We start from the raw sequence: 19,367 nt of genomic DNA on the forward strand, positions 1-19,367 counted from the left end.
AGAAGGAAACGAGAGGGGATGACAGCTTGGTGAAGTCCAGTTGAAACGACTAACACCACAGAAATTCTTAGCTCGAATCCCGGCCTTGAGCAGGGTTTGGGGTTGATTTTGCATATCCCCAAGTCTTGTATTAATTAATTATAATATTAGGCCATTTAGAAAAATAACTTGATTATACAAATGGAGCATCTTCATACTGACATAGTAGCGAATAGAAGCGTTACCGAAGTCAACCATGGTGCATTCTACTCTAAGGCATTTTTGTAATTCTATTTTAATACCTATTAGCAATAGGTACTAAAATAGAGAAAAAAATAGAATTCCAAAATGCCGGAGTGTACAGGGCGTCCGGAAAGTCTGGACAAATCATATTTAGTTCTATACGAAAGATGTGTCCAGACTTTATTTCCAAATTTTGCATGCAGTAAGATCATCTTCTGCAGATTTGAATATCGCAAACAGCAATGTTCTAAGACGTTAAGAAGTCTATATACATATATAGATGTCATATAGATGTACTATACAGTATGGTACAAGTTCTATCGATCCATTAGACTGTACCGATACCTTGAGAAAATTGCCAAGTTTCCCTCTACAGTGTACAGTGTACTGTACTGTAAAGCCAGAAAGTACTGTACACTCTACAACTCCAGTACCAGATTGGGCCGTTCCCAATCGTACCGGAATGCTCACTCCTGAGTCCTCTTGCTTGCCTAGCTTGTAATGGCGCCTTGATGCTCTTCCACGTCTACTTTCATTGCAGAATTGAAAATGGCTTCTAGCTATCGTAGTAATTTACAAACGAATCAGCCACCCTACAAATTAATCCACCTTTGTGCTGATATTGTGGTCAAATATGCTAGTATTACCAAGATCGCTCTCAATGTATTGCCAGCTGAATTATTTCCAGCGTTATTAGATGCATCGCTGCGAGAATTACGAGTCTTGCCGTTATCCATGTTGATCTCCCATTGGCCCTTAGCCCAATTAACTTATAACAAATATAATGTATATCCTACCATTCAACATTTACCACTGGTTTATGGCATTTTATCCCATTTAATTGCTGCTAATATCGATAATTTTACTAGAAAAAATTCCAAATTAAAAGTCATCGATTTGCGTGGTATCACCATTGATCCTAATGGAATGTTGACATTTGTAAAAGCAATCATGCAAACAAATCAACATCCATGTCATCATCATTTAACGCTATCATTTGATGACGACCAACTTCGACGAAAATATACTCAAACTGATCATGCATTAACCAATGAAGATCAAGTACATCCAAAACCATCTACCAAGCGATTAAAATTGGCCCATCAATTACAATTCTTTCTCGAATGCCATGTTGATACTAATAACTATCACGAAATTGGTCAGTTACTACGAATGGAAAATGCTCGCATCGATGTTCATATAACATCGCTTCGATGCCAAGAAATTGGCTGTAAAAAGATCCTATCGTTATTGCGATTACTCAAACCCGATGAGATAACAATGCTAAATTTAGACTTTAATGATCTTGGTGGTAAGTACTTTTCATCTCTGACCAATCAGTTGCAACATTGTCTGCGCTTAACAACACTCAATGTAGCCTACAATAATTTAACTCGTATTCAAATTACTCTACTATCAAAATCCTTGCTGTATCTAAAATCGTTAAAACACCTCAACTTAAGTGGTAATCGTTTAAATTCACTACTACGTCAACTATTAGCTAACCTTACACACTCGGTGGAAATATTAAAACTCAATTATTGTTGTTTAACCAATCGAGATTTATTCGATCTAGCGGAATCGCAACAACATTGTCAACACTTGAGCGAGTTGCATCTAGAAAGTAATAATTTAGCACAAAAATTAGAGTCTGTAAAATGTCTATTGAGCCGCACAATCAATCTAAAAACAGTTAAACTAAGCGATAATGGTATTGATCAAGGAATTTTTATATCTCTTTGTCATACTGCTCCTTCCATACAACATGTTCTGTGTAAATGGAATGAAGAAGATACGCAACAGGATCATGCTCTTCCTTAAAGATTATTGGATTTGTGATAATTGAATGCAATAGGCTGGGATATAAATTAAATTTAATTCATCAGTGCTGTACTTCAAGATTGAATCCAAGATTGATTAATGTTTAACCTTATACGCGTATAACGATTGCAATTCATCGTTATTGATTGATCCTGTTAACGCTTACGGTATAATACAGTTCTATTATTACTGTATACATACTTTCTATCTATATTGAAGAATTAACGTAGTATATGCTACTTGAAGGTTCACTTTCATGTTAGACCCGAATTTATCTTTTATACGTGTACAAGATGTATCCTACATGACCACATCTAAAATTTGTTACAAAACAACGTAAACAACGTAGACACACATGTTAATAGGGTTTTAAATAGCTCGTTTACAATAAGCACTGATCTATACCGTCCAAAAAATTTGTTATGGGTTACTGTAATCGTGGTCTGCATTTTGCCATTATCGGCATTAGCAATTTAAAAAAAAATTGATTAACTTCAGTTATATAGCCCCTCAGCATTTAATGCATCTCTACTATTATATACAATTTGACTTTATAGATAGAATTTATTTAAAGAATAGAGATATCGCCCGTTGTCGTAAAGGGGTACGAAATATCAAAACCTGCACTTTTTAAAGTTTTACAAATGTTATTTATGTTTTGTAATTGTTGGATTTTAGTAAGCTTGATTATGCTTTATAGAACAGGTTATATAAGCTAATGTTATGTATTGTTTTATAATTTAATCAGAGTTTTTATTTACCTTACAAGAATAATCGTTCATCATTGCACTATACTAAGACTGTCTCCTATCGTTTTTTCACCTTGTGAAAATGAAAAGTTATTAAAGTAAAAGAAAAATAAACGTTATTTTTTGATAGAAATCACAACCTAAATCGACGATGCAAATTAATACGAAATACTAACTGATTTAATATCGAGTTCTGCAGCGATAAAGAAAATAAAAGCAAATTTGAAACAACAGTAGTTTTCTTCAAATACACTGTTAATTATATGATAGTATGGCATTCTCTTTTCAATGCAATTTTCATCGTTTTATAATAAGTACGTAAGTGTATTGGGTAAGTACCGAAGTAGGTTATGGATTGATAGTAAAATCTCTGGTTGTTTCATATATTATTGGAAAAACAAGAGTATATAGGGACTCTAAGCTACATTGATGATCCGGAAAATCTGAAGATGTTGCCTTTATCCTTTTCCAAACTCATCACACTTTCTTAGAACTAGTATTGTACTGTACGATCCATACTATTATTTATTTATAATGCTAAGTATCCAAACTCTTAATACGCAATTATACATGTAATCACTTTCGTAGAACGTAATGATTTTATATCAGCTATAGCTTATAACATTAAGTTATCACGTCAATACGTTAAAACGGGTTCCCAAAAACCTTTATATTATCAAAATTGATTAAATATCTGCAATTCATACAACTAATACGATATGATCACTACTTAAATATTCACAAATTTACATTCCTTTAGTGCTTTATACATAGTCAATACTATAATACGATATGGCGAGACAAAATTAATACAAATATTTCGTCAATTTACCGGAATTGATATGATACTGGGATACAGTAAGTATAAGCACAAGCACAAATATGCCCTTATGCAAATATTCAATAAAGTCTATTGTGTAGTATATCGATTTACTGTACTTCTTTTTACGCGTATATCCCTGTATCCGCTACAAATTCTGAAGTTATGAATTGCAATATACGGATATGCATTTGAATTTTACACCGTAGTTGATGATATTTAATCAGAAGAGTATGAATGAGGCTATGCTGCGGTATTAATATTACATTAGAGTAGTAAAATATTAACAATTAACTGCCCTTCATTTAAACAATTCATTAAATCGCAGACTCTTAAATTCAGGCCATTTGAAACGTAAATATTACTACTATTTTGGAATAGTATACTGATATTGTAATTAGTTAAAAAATATGATTAACATTGTCACTGGCATATATCCATGGACCTTGTATTTTTACTGTATGCGTATAATAATGGAAATAGAACTATACATATATTATAAAGAGTGTCTCAGGCAATAAATCCTGAGTATATATATATAAGCGTGAAGTTTGTCGAAAAAGCAATTTGAAATTTAAAATAAATTTCAGCATTTTCCAATAATTATATACGATTTAATCAAATCAATTTTTTCACGCTCTGTATCTGAGCCATACAAATAGTATCGGATCTTGAGTATAAACATCTACTTTCTTAACATTTCCAAATGTGGTTGTGTCCATTGATTTTGTAGATGATTTCCTGTTTGTATCTTTGTCCAAGTTTTCTTATTCGTTTTTAGTGCCATCTGATAGTAAAAATGCAAGAAGAAATGTTAGTACCCACATAAATATACTATGAAATGCACCTAATAAAAATCTCAGTATTAACAAAATCACTATGTAATCAGATTTGTTAACTATTTAAAATTATTACCTCAGCTATTTCTACCTTCCTCTCCCAACTTTTTACCTGATAGGTTTAAAATAAAATAATAAATCAAATATTGAATGAACTCTATTTATCTCCCATCAACGACAATGGATTACTATTTTGTCTATCTCACAAATAGTTATAAACAAGTGTGAAAATTACTACCAAATTACCGTTTTCTGCAAATCATATAAATTCGAACGTTCCGCAACATATTCCATGATCTAATTACCGGAATAGATAGATCCAAAAGTTATCGCTTCGTATTTAATAAAAATTTATTGAATTACTCGATTGTCTATAAAATTCGTCAATAGTAGCTATATTACCTCAGGAACTTTATAATCTGCTAGTTGCTTTTTAAGATTCGTATTTACACTCTCTGCCATCTTTTTTTCATGGTGAACTTGATCATTTTCGACGGTAATTTTGCTTAATATCTCGTGGCGTTGACCTATTTCGGTTTTAAGTCGGTTGGATTCAAGTGTCAACGTGTGCAATTTTTTCTATCAATTTATAAGGAGAAAAGATTAAAATAATTTCATGTAAATGCTAGCGATAAGTAACATTGCCAGAGAAGTATTTAATAATATTTACTCTGTAAGAATTTAAAATTTGCAAAGTATTTGCGGCCATTAATTTTAGTCTTAATAATTCTTGGTTACGCTCGTCAATTTTTTCCAAATATTGGTTATTCTCGATCTTTAATTGATTAAAGTCGACTTCATGCAAAACTTCACCCATTTCTTCTTTCTACACGCAATGTAGTTTATGATGTTACTTATAGGCATAGTCCATAAAATGTTTTGATTGTTATTAAAGGTTATCCTATATTATATATTATAGATCAGAGCTTTGTCAATAGTTCACACCTGCTTTAATTGTAAGTTCAATTTTCTTTTTTGTGCCCGTAAAGCTGCATTTTTTAGGCGAAGTTTCTCAACCAAGGTATCCTAAATTTGCGGTATTGATGATATTGTTCAATTTTAGTCGATATTTTAATATTATCCAACACTGTTATTTAAGTCAAGGACTTACCCTCTGCCTAATTTTTTCCTCAAAGTATCGTTGAACTTTTTCTGCCATGACTTTTTTCGTTCTATCATTTACTGCTCCTTGTACAATGTCACGATTATATTCGTACATTGCTTTTTTAATTTCTGCTAAAGCAATATCAGCTTCTTCCATAACTGCTTTATGATTATCAACGACTTTTTCTGCATCTTCTTTAGACTTGTCGATTTCATCTCGGAGTTCTTCAATCTCTCGAGCAGCTATGTCACATTTTTGTTCAGCATTTAACTTGGAAAGTCTACATCCGTATAATTGAATGTGTTACAGTCATTACGATAACGAGATCACACTGAGAATGGGCAAGGTGATTTTGTATTGTTACAATTCAGTATCGCAAACCTGTCTGTTACAGAAGTTCCTCTCATTCTTGATCGTTTCTTATTCAAAGTATGGGCATCTAATTGTAGTTGTGGTAGGAGAGGAGCTAGCCAATGGACAAGGAAATAAGTTAGTCAATAGCCACCATAGTAAGGTAAAAAAATATTTGTGGCCATTATGATAGAAATTCTGTGTATTCAAAGTTGGTGCAATAACGACAACAACTATAAAAAAATCATGTTCTCTATACTAGCGATCTTATCATTTATGAATTTACAAATTGATCTATACGTTCAATATTTACCAGCGATATGTTTTGATTGTGATAGATGAGGTTCAACACGTTTCAGATATTTCTCAAACATTTTAGTTTCTGTAGCCAAAACCTCATTATTGCGACTAGTATAATAGATAAAAAGATAGATATTAAGCCCAAGAGAACATTAATATCCTTTCCTATTTAGTAGCCTCTATTGAGCTGGTTCCACTTAACAAAATAATTCAAATATGATTCAATCCTTGCAAGGCTATGAAAAGTTGAACTATGATATATGATTTTGATTGTACTCCTTGTACACTCATGCAGTATCAAAATAGACAATACTTACAGGGTTTCGTCTACTAATTTCTTTAAATCTTCATCGCTAAGATCGTTTAAGAAATCTTCAGGATCATTGGAAGAGGTAGAAACAATGTCAGTCGAACTGTCCTTTTCTGTTAAGACTGCAGCCATTTTTCCAGTTTAGCTTTGAAGGCGAAATGGGTACTATGACAACCGGACACAAATGTTAACATTCTAGTACGGTGCAGTACCCACGGTAATTAATTAGCATACTGTATCTGTATGAGATTCCAGTACAGTACACGGGTCACAGTAATACCGTACTATACACTGTATCTGTTCCATACTATAGCCTATTCGTACAGTACAGTATACTGTACTGACTTGACGAATATACTGTAAACTGTACTGTACACTGTATAGTACAGTATAAATGATGTCGAATAAAATGGTAGAGCTCTGCAAGCGCGATGTCTATGATAATACTAGACCTGTATTACTATTAGTATTTCATTAGCATTCTTTAGAAAGTGGATCTTCAGCCTAACTGGTATCTTGACCAGTGTTGTAGCAGTGTTCAATACAGTGCATGATAATAGCAAAGCCTCTAACTTCTATGGTATTGTGACTCTTTTGCTTCCTTACAAAAGTAATGTCAGCAGTGGCAATGATTTTACATTGAATTACTATCGGATTATAATTTGAATAGTGACATCCTTTTTGCTAGCATACTGTATTGAGTGCTAATGACTGAGTGCACCACCATAACCTTACTTTCGCAATACAGCACTGTATTATACGAGCCAATGCAAGTAAAAGTAATGTTACTACGTGCTCGATTTACCCTAGGAAGTAGACCTGGTATACTGAGCCAATGCAAGTAAAAGTAATGTCACTACCTGCTCGATTTACCCTAGGAAGTAGACCCCGTATCGCAGTACAGCACTGCATACCGAGCCAATGCAAGTAAAAGTAATATCACTACCTGCTCGATTTACCCTAGAAAGTAGACCTGGTATACCGAGCCAATGCAAGTAAAAGTAATAATATCACTACCTGCTGGATTTACCCTAGGAAGTAGACCTGGTATACCGAGCCAATGCAAGTAAAAGTAATAATATCACTACCTGCTCCATTTACCCTAGGAAGTAGACCTGATATACCGAGCCAGTGCAAGTAAAAGTAATGTCACTACCTGCTCCATTTACCCTAGGAAGAAGACCTGGTATACCGAGCCAATGCAAGTAAAAGTAATGTCACTACCTGCCCGATTTACCCTAGCAAGTACAATAAACCGGCCATCAGCCATGCGCAGCGTTTACAGTCCAGTCAGTGTGCAGTGTGCAGCATTGAGCAAAACGACTGTACAGTGCAATGTACTGTCAGGTTCTTACAGTACATTGTATTGTACTAACCGATCTACAATCCGTGTTTACAGTACATAGTATCCAATGGACGCTCTTCATTCTCCTTTTTGAATCTTGATCTTCCATCCTAAGCTTCCTAGCTGACGTATGTAAGTTGGGTCGGCGGGAGCTGTGAAAAAAATTAATTGGCAGCCAATCCATAGTCAATCGGAGACATCATGAAGCTTGTAAGGTCAGTATCTTGTATAGGTTATCCATTACAACAGGTGAAAGGATAATCAAAAGTAATTTTAGGATAAAAGAGATGATTTAGCTGGTAAATAAGGCTTCCTTGGCAGCCAAGGTTTCATGTCGCCATCTCAACCACAACTTGCAATCATGGATGAATACTCATCCTTGCTCTTCTTGATCATTGTAGGTTTCTAATGAAAATTAATCATGAAACAGTAACAATAGAGTTAAAGAATGGGACTGTGGTTCATGGTACTGTTTGGGGTAAGTTATGGCTTGATTGTACAGCTTTTGATTCGGCGCTTTTGTACGACTGTAATCCTTCCAAGTCTTGCTTCGCTTGATACTTTCCATTCTGCATACTTTTCCTGCTTTTCCTATCCAATACTTGCAATAGGATAGCTTGCATACATCGATAGGACAGATGTTACCTAGTTAACGTTCACTACATAATCAGTATACAGAGACAGAGAGTCGAAGAGACTTGTATTGCACAAGGATTGATCATGCAACAGTATAAATACAATTAGCCATCAAGTTGCAATCATCATTGAAAAATTCCACTACAGTAGTAATAGAAACAGTGGTGAAAGGTAGGCAAACTTTAGTGCTCTAATTATAGTCGTCTTACCATGGGGTTAGAATGTCAATGGATAATTTCATTCATTGTCATTATAGAAACTGTGATTACATATAGGCTTGGACTACTACAAAGAAACCTTTTATTTTACTCAATTTCTTTCCGATAAGTCTATGATGCAGACTTGGATGAATGTTTTCGTCCTTTAGGATTGATAATTGGAATAGTATAGTCAGTATCGCATAGACAGAATGCAAAATAAACTCAATACAGTAGCTTCAGTATTGAAACTTTTAGCTAATTGTACAGCTCTGGCTGTATGACAAATTAACATCAATCGTCATTATCATATGTAGGCATGATGAAGAAAAACTGTATATTATACCTGTATTGACTTGATATAGAGAGTGGATGAATTATGAGTAAACTAGGAGCTTAAACAATTGAACATTTTTATATTGATAGGTGTAGATATGAGCATGAATACGCATTTGAAGAGCGTTAAAATGACCGTCAAGAATCGCGAACCCGTAACTTTAGATACTCTTGCTATCCGTGGCAACAATATTCGTTATTTTATTCTACCTGATAATTTAGCACTGGATCAGTTACTTGTCGACGATTCACCAAAAATGAAAGCAAAGAAAAGAGCAGAAAGTAAAATAGCAAATTCATATTATATAGCATTCTATTACCGGTGGCAATGGACTATAAATGTCATTGTATCATTCATTTATTATTACAAATTTTTCAATTTCTTTGTAAATGCAGAGCTGTACAAATACAGAATACTTGTACTGTTTTCTTAATCTTATGCTACTAAATATTGATTATCATCGTGCAAGAAATCATGCATACAAGAAATACTTTAGAAATTCTCTACCTTATTTTAATTAAATACATTATGTATAATGATAAAAGCTGGATCCCCATATTTTGTAGTCCATTCTACAGTAGCTATAGGTTAGCCACATTTGTATTCATTTTTATAACTTCAATGAATTTAATGCTATACAATACAACTTGTAGTACCAGTCAATTGTAATAGTCAAAACGTTCTAAGAAGGATTCCATATTGTCAAGTGAAAATTATGTACTGTACAAGCATAAGCATTTACTGCAAAGGAATGATCAATTATTGTGTATATCTGTTACGGCTAATAGAAAGAGAGAGAACGACTAAATTTTTTTTCCTATTTTTAGTTACTATGAGTCGAGGTCGAGGCCGCGGTAGAGGCGGACCAGGAGTTGGAGGTGGAGGTCGCGGTAGAGGCCGCGGCGGACGTGGTGGAAAATTCGGCGGTCGGCGCTGAAACGATTGGTCATAATTTATTGGTGCTATGTACAGCAATATACCTATACGACTCTTTTTCATCTGTGCATTGTATTTCCAAATTCCTTACCATGGACACTAGAGATATATTCTAAGAAATGGCAACTGTTGAAGCTGTCGTGATATCACTATTAAATAGATTGAAGTAAATAACTTCTGGTTGTATATGTTTATTCCTGCTTCTTCACTTCTGTTAGGTGATGATGATATCGAAATAGACGGCTGATTAACTATTTCGTGAGTGTGGCAGTAATTCCGCTTATAGACAGCACTATCTCATCCATCTGTCTGTTATCATTAACATTTTGATTGCATTCTCACTTGTAAACTAACACTACTAGTTGTTATTGTGAAATGCTTGTAGACTGATGATAGATACATTCATCATCACAGAGTCACACCAGAGATAAACAACGAAGACGATGTAGCGGTTACCAACCATTTCTTCTCTTCTTATCTACTATTTTTTTCTCAGTTTTTCCTAACTAGCCCTACTTAGTTGTGTGTCGACCTTGTATTATAACCTTTTGATGCTAGAAATCCAGTAATAAATTTATGAGCTATACCTTTAAACTGCGTATTGATTTTCATGTCTACTTGAAGCCATTTAAAGAGTGAAACGGAAATAGTTCTCCCATGAACCATGTTAAACTCTTGATAACATTTAAAAGCTTTATTATGATACTACATTCATGATGCTGGTTAACAGTATTATTTACTGTTATGTAGACAGATAGTGGCTGTGGTACTTTTATGCCATAAATGCTTATTGTGAAATCGTGCTTCCTACACATTCATAGCAAAGGTTATAGGCAGATTTTACATAAGGTTATTAAGGATATTCATGCCATCTCCTGCAGGTGCATATTTGCTACATATACGAGTTGCACGTATATGCACTTATAACCTTAGTTACTACAGTATTGCCATACGTTTAAACTATATTTCTAGATAAAATCTACTGTATTAAACAATTACTGTCGTACGATCTTAGTCATCTACCTCTCAGTATGCTATACAGTACTGTAGCCTAAATAATTATACGAGCTTCTCATACTTGTTTCCTTTAGCTTCTATACAAGTATAAAAGTAACCCCGAAATTAATTATTACATTGAGGATAATATGATAATGCTTACATCTCTAACTAGATTATTCATACAGTACATGATTTACTGTAAATCTCACTCGCATTCTTACAGGTAATAAATGTTGGAGAGTTCATTATAATCATAAACGTCTAAAACCCTCCAGATTTTAGTTGTCCATATTTCAGCGATACTACACATGTAGGTAAGGTAAATTGTCTATATATAAAGTTAATTTATTCCAGATTAATGCGTATAACTGCGCTTGCATCTTCAACTTGATTATTTATTCATATACATAAGACTTAAATCACACTTTTATTGGCAACAAAAAAGTACTAGTAGGCCATTATAGCGACGCTCTATAGGTAGGTGAGATTGTGCACATTTCAATATTAAGGACGTGTACTATATACGAATCATATCGAAATTATAGAGCTGTGCTTTAAATTTATCCCGTGATATACTTTACTTTAAAAATAAATAAAAGGTCCAAGCTGTCTAGCCAATTTTAAAATTATATCAGCTAATGAACATACGGTCAATGGGACAGTTTTATTCAAATATCGTTATCTACACTTTTAAGTATATATTATATAATTCAATTTAAATAATTAAGAGTTGTTGCAATCTAGAGAGCAATTATCATAACAATATTTTATTCCTTATAAGAGACCCATCACATTATTCAGTTATTGATTAATTTAGTGAACTATAATCGGCTGGGGTGATCTTTAATAACCCCTCTTAATACTCCTTCCTGTGCTACAGTAACAGCTAATCGGCCATCTTGTGTAAAAAGCTTTCCAAATACTAGAGCCCTTCCATTATTGGCTTTTGGACTTTCAAGTTCATACAACATCCATTCATCAGCACGGAAAGGTAAATGAAACCACATGGAATGATCGAGTGACGACGCGAAATTAACACGAAATTTAGGATGGGGTAATCTAGCCGTTTGTAGCAGACTGTAATCTGAGGCATATCCTGCGATACATTGATGTAATTTCTCAAATCCGGGTCCAATTTTATCAACGGTTTTAATCCATACCAATTGGTAAGGGGCCTTACTTTCAAAATCAGGATCGAAAAAGCCTATACGTTTCCGATCGCAAGGGCGGATATCTAAGGGGATTTCTGAAGCAATTGCTTTCTCGATTGCTGAACGATTCCGGTCACCTCTAACTCCACGTTCAAGATAACCTTGTAGCCTTTCCTTCGTTGTGGGTAAGCTTTCAGGATCAGGTGCATTTGGCATATCATTTTGATGTTCAATGACACTTTTTTCAAATTTACTAAACGATATTTGGCTAGTATAAATAGTTAAACCTCGTTGGATTGCATAAACATTTCTTGAGCAATATGAACGACCATTTCGAGTGCGTTCTACTTTATAGATAACAGGAATGGAAGGATCGCCATGGCGAAGAAAATACGAATGTAACGAATGAGGTGAAAATTGTTCATCAACTGTTTTACTAGCAGCTACTAGAGCTTGTCCAATTACTTGGCCACCATAAATACGTTGTGTAAATGGAGGTTGCCATGATGTAGTAGCCCGAAATAGGTCAACATCGAGCTCTTCTAATTCTAACGTATCGAATAAAAGGGCAGCTTTATCGTTAGTAGAAGACATAGCCAAGATTGATGCAAAGATTCTACAATTTTTCACCCTTATCAATAATTTTCAATATCCAGAAGAGGTTATCGAACAAGAGCTAGTCCTAACTTAGTAATTTCAAGCGATTCTTTCTTCATCTACATATATCAATATTAGATCTTGCAATACTGTAGTTCGTAAACAGCTGATCCGGAGGTCATTGGTCACCTGGTTCATCGCCGTACTAATTTAGTACTTTAGCGTTTAGTCATGGTCACGCGGTTCTATACTGGAGTTCTGTATGAGCACGCAATGTGCTATACGGAACAGTATAGTCTAGAATATTAAAACCCAATATTGGCCTTGTAATTTTCTTACTCACAATTACTTCCATAGACTACTAGATATACCATCTAGTAAGTGCATCGAGTAGTCCTGTTATAAATGCATCTCGCAATAACGATCTTGGTCAAATGGTATATTCTAAAAGGCTGTTATTACAAGATTTTAACTATAGTAGAGCAATAATTAATTACTACAAGAATCTAGTCTAACATCGAAAGTATTCCGAGCTCAACGCGAAATGAAGCCTCTTCTCCTCCGTGGGCTCGTCTCTCCAGTTCTTCTAAATATTTCGTTCAATCCATTTAGGACAACTTGATTAATCTCCAATCAGACATGAGCCATCAAACAAAATACTTTTCTCTAATAGTACATCATTATCTTCTACAATCTAAATCATTCTACTGAAGATGTCTCTACTCTTCTATTAACGTCTAGCCTCTTTCTCCAAAGGGCACCTTAACCACTACAGTGTTTCTAGCTGCATCAATCTTGTACCATAATTACTCAACTGGCTACTATTCGTCATCAATAGTTTTTAATATAGTAGTTAGCAATCATCTAATATTAGCTTCACGATAATCCTTCCTTCGTTAGTTCTGATAAACATTTCGTTCAATCCATTCATGACAACTTGATTAATCTCCAATCAGACATGAGCCATCAAACAGAATACTTTTCTCTAATAGTACATCACTATTTTCTACTATTTATGATCAATCTAACACAACGGCTAGGTATTCTCTTTATTATCTATATTACACACTGCATAAGCATCCAACAGGTTAAATGTCGTTCCCAGATTTCATAGAAGATTGCAGCGAAGAATGAATACACCTATGTAGTCGTATTGATGCCCATGTTTATCAAAAATATCTCAATCTTTGCGATTGAGATATAGAGTTAGAGACTTTTATATTAGTAGGTAAACCTGCCTGCCTTTAATAAAAATAATGTGCCGTCATAAAATGGTTATCAAATTTTTTGATTATCGACGTCTTAGTATAGTAAAACAGCATACATAAGCTGATGACAATAGTTAACATGGAGTATCGGTATTATTAAAAGTATGACATAATAAAAGTGATGATTATACTGTAATATCTTACAGTATTCCAAAATGTAATTGATATAAATAATATTATCAAAATATATTTAAAGATACTAATATTAAATACGGTTGAACAAACTGAAAGTGTGCAAAGAAAATCGTAATTACAGTAGCTGTCTAAGCTTACTTAGCCAGTTGTTGTAGTAATCTTTATATCAAAGAGTAGAATCAATTCAAGACTACTTCGTAGTCTATGATTAACCACTGTACAACTGTATATCGAGTATTTCTTAATCATAACGAGAGATTATTCCTTTTTATAATTTAAGCCATATTGTAAGCAGACAATAAAACAGCTACCTACTCTTTAATCAAAGACATACAGCATGTAAATTTATAGCATTTCACTTATATTTATCAAATACTCAAATTATTTAGCTCTGCTGTACTATAGATCCGTATAAAGATTGAAATTATCCTAAAGATTATCAATCACCGAATTAACAAAATTTATAATTAACAGTAGCACATAGGTAAATACTTTAGGTACGTTGAATTAAGACGCGAATTTCTGAGCTATTAAATCGAGTCTATATCTTTTAAGTGCAAATACTTATTCTAATAAATTAAAAATAGATATAAATGATCGTCTAGTAGGATAATTGTATAAAAGATTATTCGTTTTTCTCTGCATTTTATACATTGATATTGCAAATTAAGAAATTTGTAAGAACTTTTTTCATTTCTTATGATCGGTGTAATGATGATAATTGTAGTAGACAATTAGATGCGTTGTGATATCGTAGCTTATTTAAATTATGCCATGACGAGTTTACCATAACATTTGCTAATCAATAATAAAAAGATTACAATCGACTGCCTCTCAATAATCCTTCTTGGGCTATGCTAACCGCTAATTGACCATCTCGTGTAAAAACTTTGCCTAATATTAGTACTCTTCCGTTATTTAATTTTGGACTTTGTATTTCATGCAACAGCCACTCATCAGCACGTACAGGTAAATGGAACCACATGGAATGATCCAGTGTTGATGCCATAGTAAATTGAAAGTTAGCGTGAGGTAATGTAGCTGTATAGAGTATTTTACAATCGGAAGCATATCCTATGATAGGCGAGTGTAAATTTTTCAATTCAGGTCCTATTTTATCGATGCCTCTAAACCATAATAATTGGTAAGGAGGATCGTTTTGATGACTAGGATATTCGATGATGTCTATCCGCTGTTGCTTACAGCGACGATAATCTATAGGGATTGGTGAAGCAAGTGTTTTCTTAATTAAGAGACGATTATTATCATCCGTTTCCAGTTCAAGCTTTCGTCGTAATCTTTCTTCATTCGTAGGTAAGGTTTCAGGATCGGGCGCATTGGGCATATTAGCTTGATGTTCGATTACAGTTTCTTCGAATTTACAAAATGATATTTGGCTTGAGTAAATGGTTAAACCTTGTTGGATAGCATAAACATTTCTACAGCAGTATGAATGGCCGTTCCTGATACGTTCTACTTTATATAGGATAGGAATGGAAGGATCGCCAGCTCGAAGAAAATACGAATGTAGCGAATGAGGTGAAAATTGTTCATCAACTGTTTTACTAGCAGCTACTAGAGCTTGTCCTATCACTTGACCACCGTATATACGTTGTGAAATTGGAGGGCACCATAATGTATTACCTCGGAAAATATCAACATCGATCTCTTCTAAATCTAATGTACCAAGTAAGATGGAAGCTTTATCCTTGACTGAAGACATGGCTATATCGTCAAATTTGCATTACCATCATCAAAGACTACATAAGAATAATGCGCAAGAACTTCTTAAGCTGTGACTAACAAGGATTGAGCAACCTTAGTTAATCTTAAGATAGATGAATTTTCCCTACATTCATTGATTAATTTGCTAGCAGAGCTGGTCGTTGAGCTCGGTAGCCATGCAATCTGTGGCATAGCTGGACTGTAATAGACTAGAATAAGGTATGAATGGTAATGCAGTGTATACGTAAGCAGACTACTTCAACTGTATCTTAGAATATAGTATTCAGTATCAAGTAGTACAGCATACCACGATAAAATCAATTAAGTATCAAGAATATTGAAGGACCTCTCTGCAAGTGGATATATATATATATAAGTTAATAGCAAAATACCTAATCCCTTGGGTATTTTGCAAAATGCCTTACATATTGTAGTGTATTTAGAATATACTGTAACTATATTCTACTCTTAAATATAGACATGTTGTATTGCTCTTATATTTAGACAGATCTACAGTCCGCTTACTCTACATTCATATATAGACTACTGTATTTAGTTATTACGGTACTCGCTGTCTTCTACAATCATCTGCTATTTTGTAACCTGTTATGGTATATGTTGTATCTAATTCCACAATCCTATTCTCTGCATGTGCTCTATCTTTAAAACTATAAATACCGGCGATTTCTACCTCAGAGTTCATTAGCCTCTCAGTTAGTTTTCTAGTTAGTCTCTCACAGTCTAATACTTCTACTCTTTACTCACGACAGCTTGCACGCTGATCTACCGTAACTAACTGTAATATCGTTTCCACAGTAATTTTAGTCCACAGAGGAATCCAGTACTATAAAAGCTTTTTATTACAAGGTTCTAAAGAATAGTACAGCAATAATTAATTACTCACAAGAATCTAGTCTAAAGTAATCTGAGCTCAATTAGATATCAAATCTTTTCTCCTCCTTTACGCTCAGATTTGTACACCTTATATACTTTTCTCTGAATCTATTTAAGGCAATAACATCGTCTACAATCAGACATGAATCATCACTACATTTTACAGTATTAATCAAACTGCTACAATATTATTACTTTACCATTAATGTTCAACACCGTAAGGTATTGGGCATCTTTACAATCTTAGTATTTCAAGTCGTATAACGTCCTGTACCATAATTAGTTAACAGCTATATTAGTGAATAACACTTTCTAATATAGTAGTTACCAGTCACCTAAATCTAGCAGCACAAGAATATCTATTTTTAGAAACTTAACTATTCTAAATATAGTACACAACACAATCAAATATAGCTATCGCTACAAGCAAATATAGGGTGCATCACTACACTAACTCACTTTACTTCACATTACTAACCTACAATAAAGCATAACTTTTATAAACCCTTTGTTGTAATAATTGTAAATGGCGACTAAATCTCAATCCTCTGAGATATCGAACCCTCCATCACACATATATATATATATATATAAGTATTATTTCTTCAGCTATTGGATTTGGTGGATTATTCATTAAGATCTGATATTTGCTAGTATCGCCGTCGTCTAGTCATGTAGCGAATTAGCTACAGATGCGGCTATGATTCCATTCTAAAATACTATAGACTAGAATTATTTATTAGGACCTATCAATCTTTAATGTCGATAGTTATTTATTTATTATCTCTCTATAGACGTATATAGTTATATTTAGTTGCCATATCTTTCATTTCTGACATCATTTCTGAAAGCATTAAATATCGTTCCCAGATTTCATAGCAGAATTGTAGAGAAGAATGAGTAAGCCTTTGTAGTCGTATTGATGCCCATATTTACTAAAAATATTCAATCCTTGCAATTGTGATATAGGGTTAGAAACTTTTAAATGCGATGTAAATCGACATGGCTTTGATAAAATATCGTACCGTCGTAACTTGGTTATCGATATCTTAGTAGAACACCACATATATATAAGCTGATGATAATAACTAACATGCAGTTCGGCGTTGTTAAAAGTATGGTATAACAAAAAGTGATGATTATACTGTGATAATTTTATACTACAGTATTGGAAAATGTGATAATATAAATAATAATATCAAGATAGATTCAAAGATACTAATATTAGATGACAACAAGAGATTATTTCCTTTACCATTTAAGCCATGATATGAATAGACAATAAAACAGCTTACTCTTTAACTAAGTAAATACTTAGGTACGTTGAATCAAGACGTCAATTTCTGAGCTATTAAATCAAATCTATGTCTTCTAAGTATAAATACTTATTCTAGTAAAAGCTATCTAGTAAATTGAAAACAGTTATAAATGGTCGTCTAGTAGGACAATAAAATAAAAAATGATTCCTTTTCAATGCACTTTATACATTGATAATGCAAATTAAGAAATTTGTAAGAACTTCTTTCATTTCTTATGATCGGTATAATGATGATCATTGGAATGGACACAATTAGACATGTTATGATATCGTAACTTATTTAAATTATGCGATGACGAGTTTACGATAGCATATACTAACTAAGAAGAAGAAGATTACAATCGACTACTAGGCTCGTTCATTACTCCTCTCATTAATCCTTCTTGGGCTATGCTAACCGCTAATTGACCATCTCGTGTAAAAAACTTGCCTAATACTAGAACTCTTCCGTTATTCGCTTTTGGACTTTGCATTTCATATAACAACCATTCATCAGCACGTACAGGTAAATGGAACCACATAGAATGATCCAGTGATGTTATCATAGTATATCGAAAGTTAGCGTGAGGTAACATAGCTGTGTCGAGAATACTATAATCGGAAGCATATCCTACGATAGGCGAGTGTAAATTTTTCAATTCAGGTCCTATTTTGTCAATGCCTTTAAACCATACCAATCGGTAAGGAGGATCACTTTGATGACTAGGATATTGGATGATATCTACCCGCTGTTGCTTACAACGCCGAATATCTATAGGGATTGGTGAAGCAAGTGATTTCTTAATTAAGAGACGATTATTATCATCCGTTTCATGTTCAAGCCTTCGTCGTAATCTTTCTTCATTTGTAGGTAAGGTTTCAGGATCGGGCGCATTGGGCATATTAGCTTGATGTTCGATTACAGTTTCTTCGAATTTACAAAATGATATTTGGCTTGAGTAAATGGTTAAACCTTGTTGGATAGCATGAACATTTCTACTGCAGTATGAATGGCCGTCCCTGGTACGTTCTACTTTATATATGAGAGGAATGGAAGGATCGCCAGCGCGAAGAAAATACAAATGTAGAGAATGAGGTGAAAATTGTTCATCAACTGTTTTACTAGCAGCTACTAGAGCTTGTCCTATCGCTTGACCACCAAATATACGTTGTGAAACTGTAGGGCACCATAATGTATTACCTCGGAAAATATCAACATCGATCTCTTCTAAATCTAATGTACCAAGTAAGATGGAAGCTTTATCCTTGGCTGAAGACATGGCTATATCGTTCAATTTGCATTACCCTATCAAAGACTGCATAAGAACTTATT

General features: G+C 33.8%; 6 protein-coding genes across 6 annotated transcripts; 2 read left to right on the forward strand and 4 right to left on the reverse strand.

Annotated features, from left to right (window-relative positions):
* Positions 1 to 771: 771 nt before the first annotated feature.
* Positions 772 to 2,043, forward strand: TRIADDRAFT_55619 (uncharacterized protein; the record flags this gene model as incomplete). The annotated part of the gene is made up of 1 exon (XM_002111482.1): positions 772 to 2,043. The coding sequence occupies one exon, from the start codon at positions 772 to 774 to the stop codon at positions 2,041 to 2,043; it is 1,272 nt and encodes a 423-aa protein (XP_002111518.1).
* Positions 2,044 to 4,297: 2,254 nt separating this feature from the next.
* On the reverse strand, positions 4,298 to 6,649 carry TRIADDRAFT_24214 (uncharacterized protein; the record flags this gene model as incomplete). The annotated part of the gene is made up of 10 exons (XM_002111975.1): positions 4,298 to 4,399; positions 4,528 to 4,563; positions 4,698 to 4,748; positions 4,854 to 5,030; positions 5,122 to 5,277; positions 5,397 to 5,477; positions 5,563 to 5,836; positions 5,938 to 6,022; positions 6,221 to 6,315; positions 6,525 to 6,649. 10 exons carry the CDS (start codon positions 6,647 to 6,649, stop codon positions 4,298 to 4,300), a joined length of 1,182 nt encoding a protein of 393 aa, XP_002112011.1.
* Positions 6,650 to 8,063: 1,414 nt separating this feature from the next.
* On the forward strand, positions 8,064 to 9,969 carry TRIADDRAFT_55621 (uncharacterized protein; the record flags this gene model as incomplete). Its single annotated transcript, XM_002111483.1, has 4 exons — positions 8,064 to 8,077; positions 8,264 to 8,340; positions 9,122 to 9,313; positions 9,860 to 9,969. 4 exons carry the CDS (start codon positions 8,064 to 8,066, stop codon positions 9,967 to 9,969), a joined length of 393 nt encoding a protein of 130 aa, XP_002111519.1.
* Positions 9,970 to 11,788: 1,819 nt separating this feature from the next.
* TRIADDRAFT_50197 (uncharacterized protein) lies at positions 11,789 to 13,102 on the reverse strand (the record flags this gene model as incomplete). Its single annotated transcript, XM_002111976.1, has 2 exons — positions 11,789 to 12,666; positions 13,087 to 13,102. The coding sequence occupies 2 exons, from the start codon at positions 13,100 to 13,102 to the stop codon at positions 11,789 to 11,791; spliced, it is 894 nt and encodes a 297-aa protein (XP_002112012.1).
* Positions 13,103 to 14,935: 1,833 nt separating this feature from the next.
* On the reverse strand, positions 14,936 to 15,841 carry TRIADDRAFT_55623 (uncharacterized protein; the record flags this gene model as incomplete). The annotated part of the gene is made up of 1 exon (XM_002111977.1): positions 14,936 to 15,841. The coding sequence occupies one exon, from the start codon at positions 15,839 to 15,841 to the stop codon at positions 14,936 to 14,938; it is 906 nt and encodes a 301-aa protein (XP_002112013.1).
* A 2,549-nt stretch (positions 15,842 to 18,390) lies between these two features.
* Positions 18,391 to 19,314, reverse strand: TRIADDRAFT_24642 (uncharacterized protein; the record flags this gene model as incomplete). The annotated part of the gene is made up of 1 exon (XM_002111978.1): positions 18,391 to 19,314. One exon carries the CDS (start codon positions 19,312 to 19,314, stop codon positions 18,391 to 18,393), a length of 924 nt encoding a protein of 307 aa, XP_002112014.1.
* Between the last annotated feature and the right edge of the window lie 53 nt (positions 19,315 to 19,367).

The sequence above is a fragment of the Trichoplax adhaerens genome, genomic scaffold, assembly GCF_000150275.1.
Source record: "Trichoplax adhaerens TRIADscaffold_4 genomic scaffold, whole genome shotgun sequence".
In the NCBI taxonomy this organism is placed as follows: Eukaryota; Metazoa; Placozoa; class Uniplacotomia; order Trichoplacea; family Trichoplacidae; genus Trichoplax; species Trichoplax adhaerens.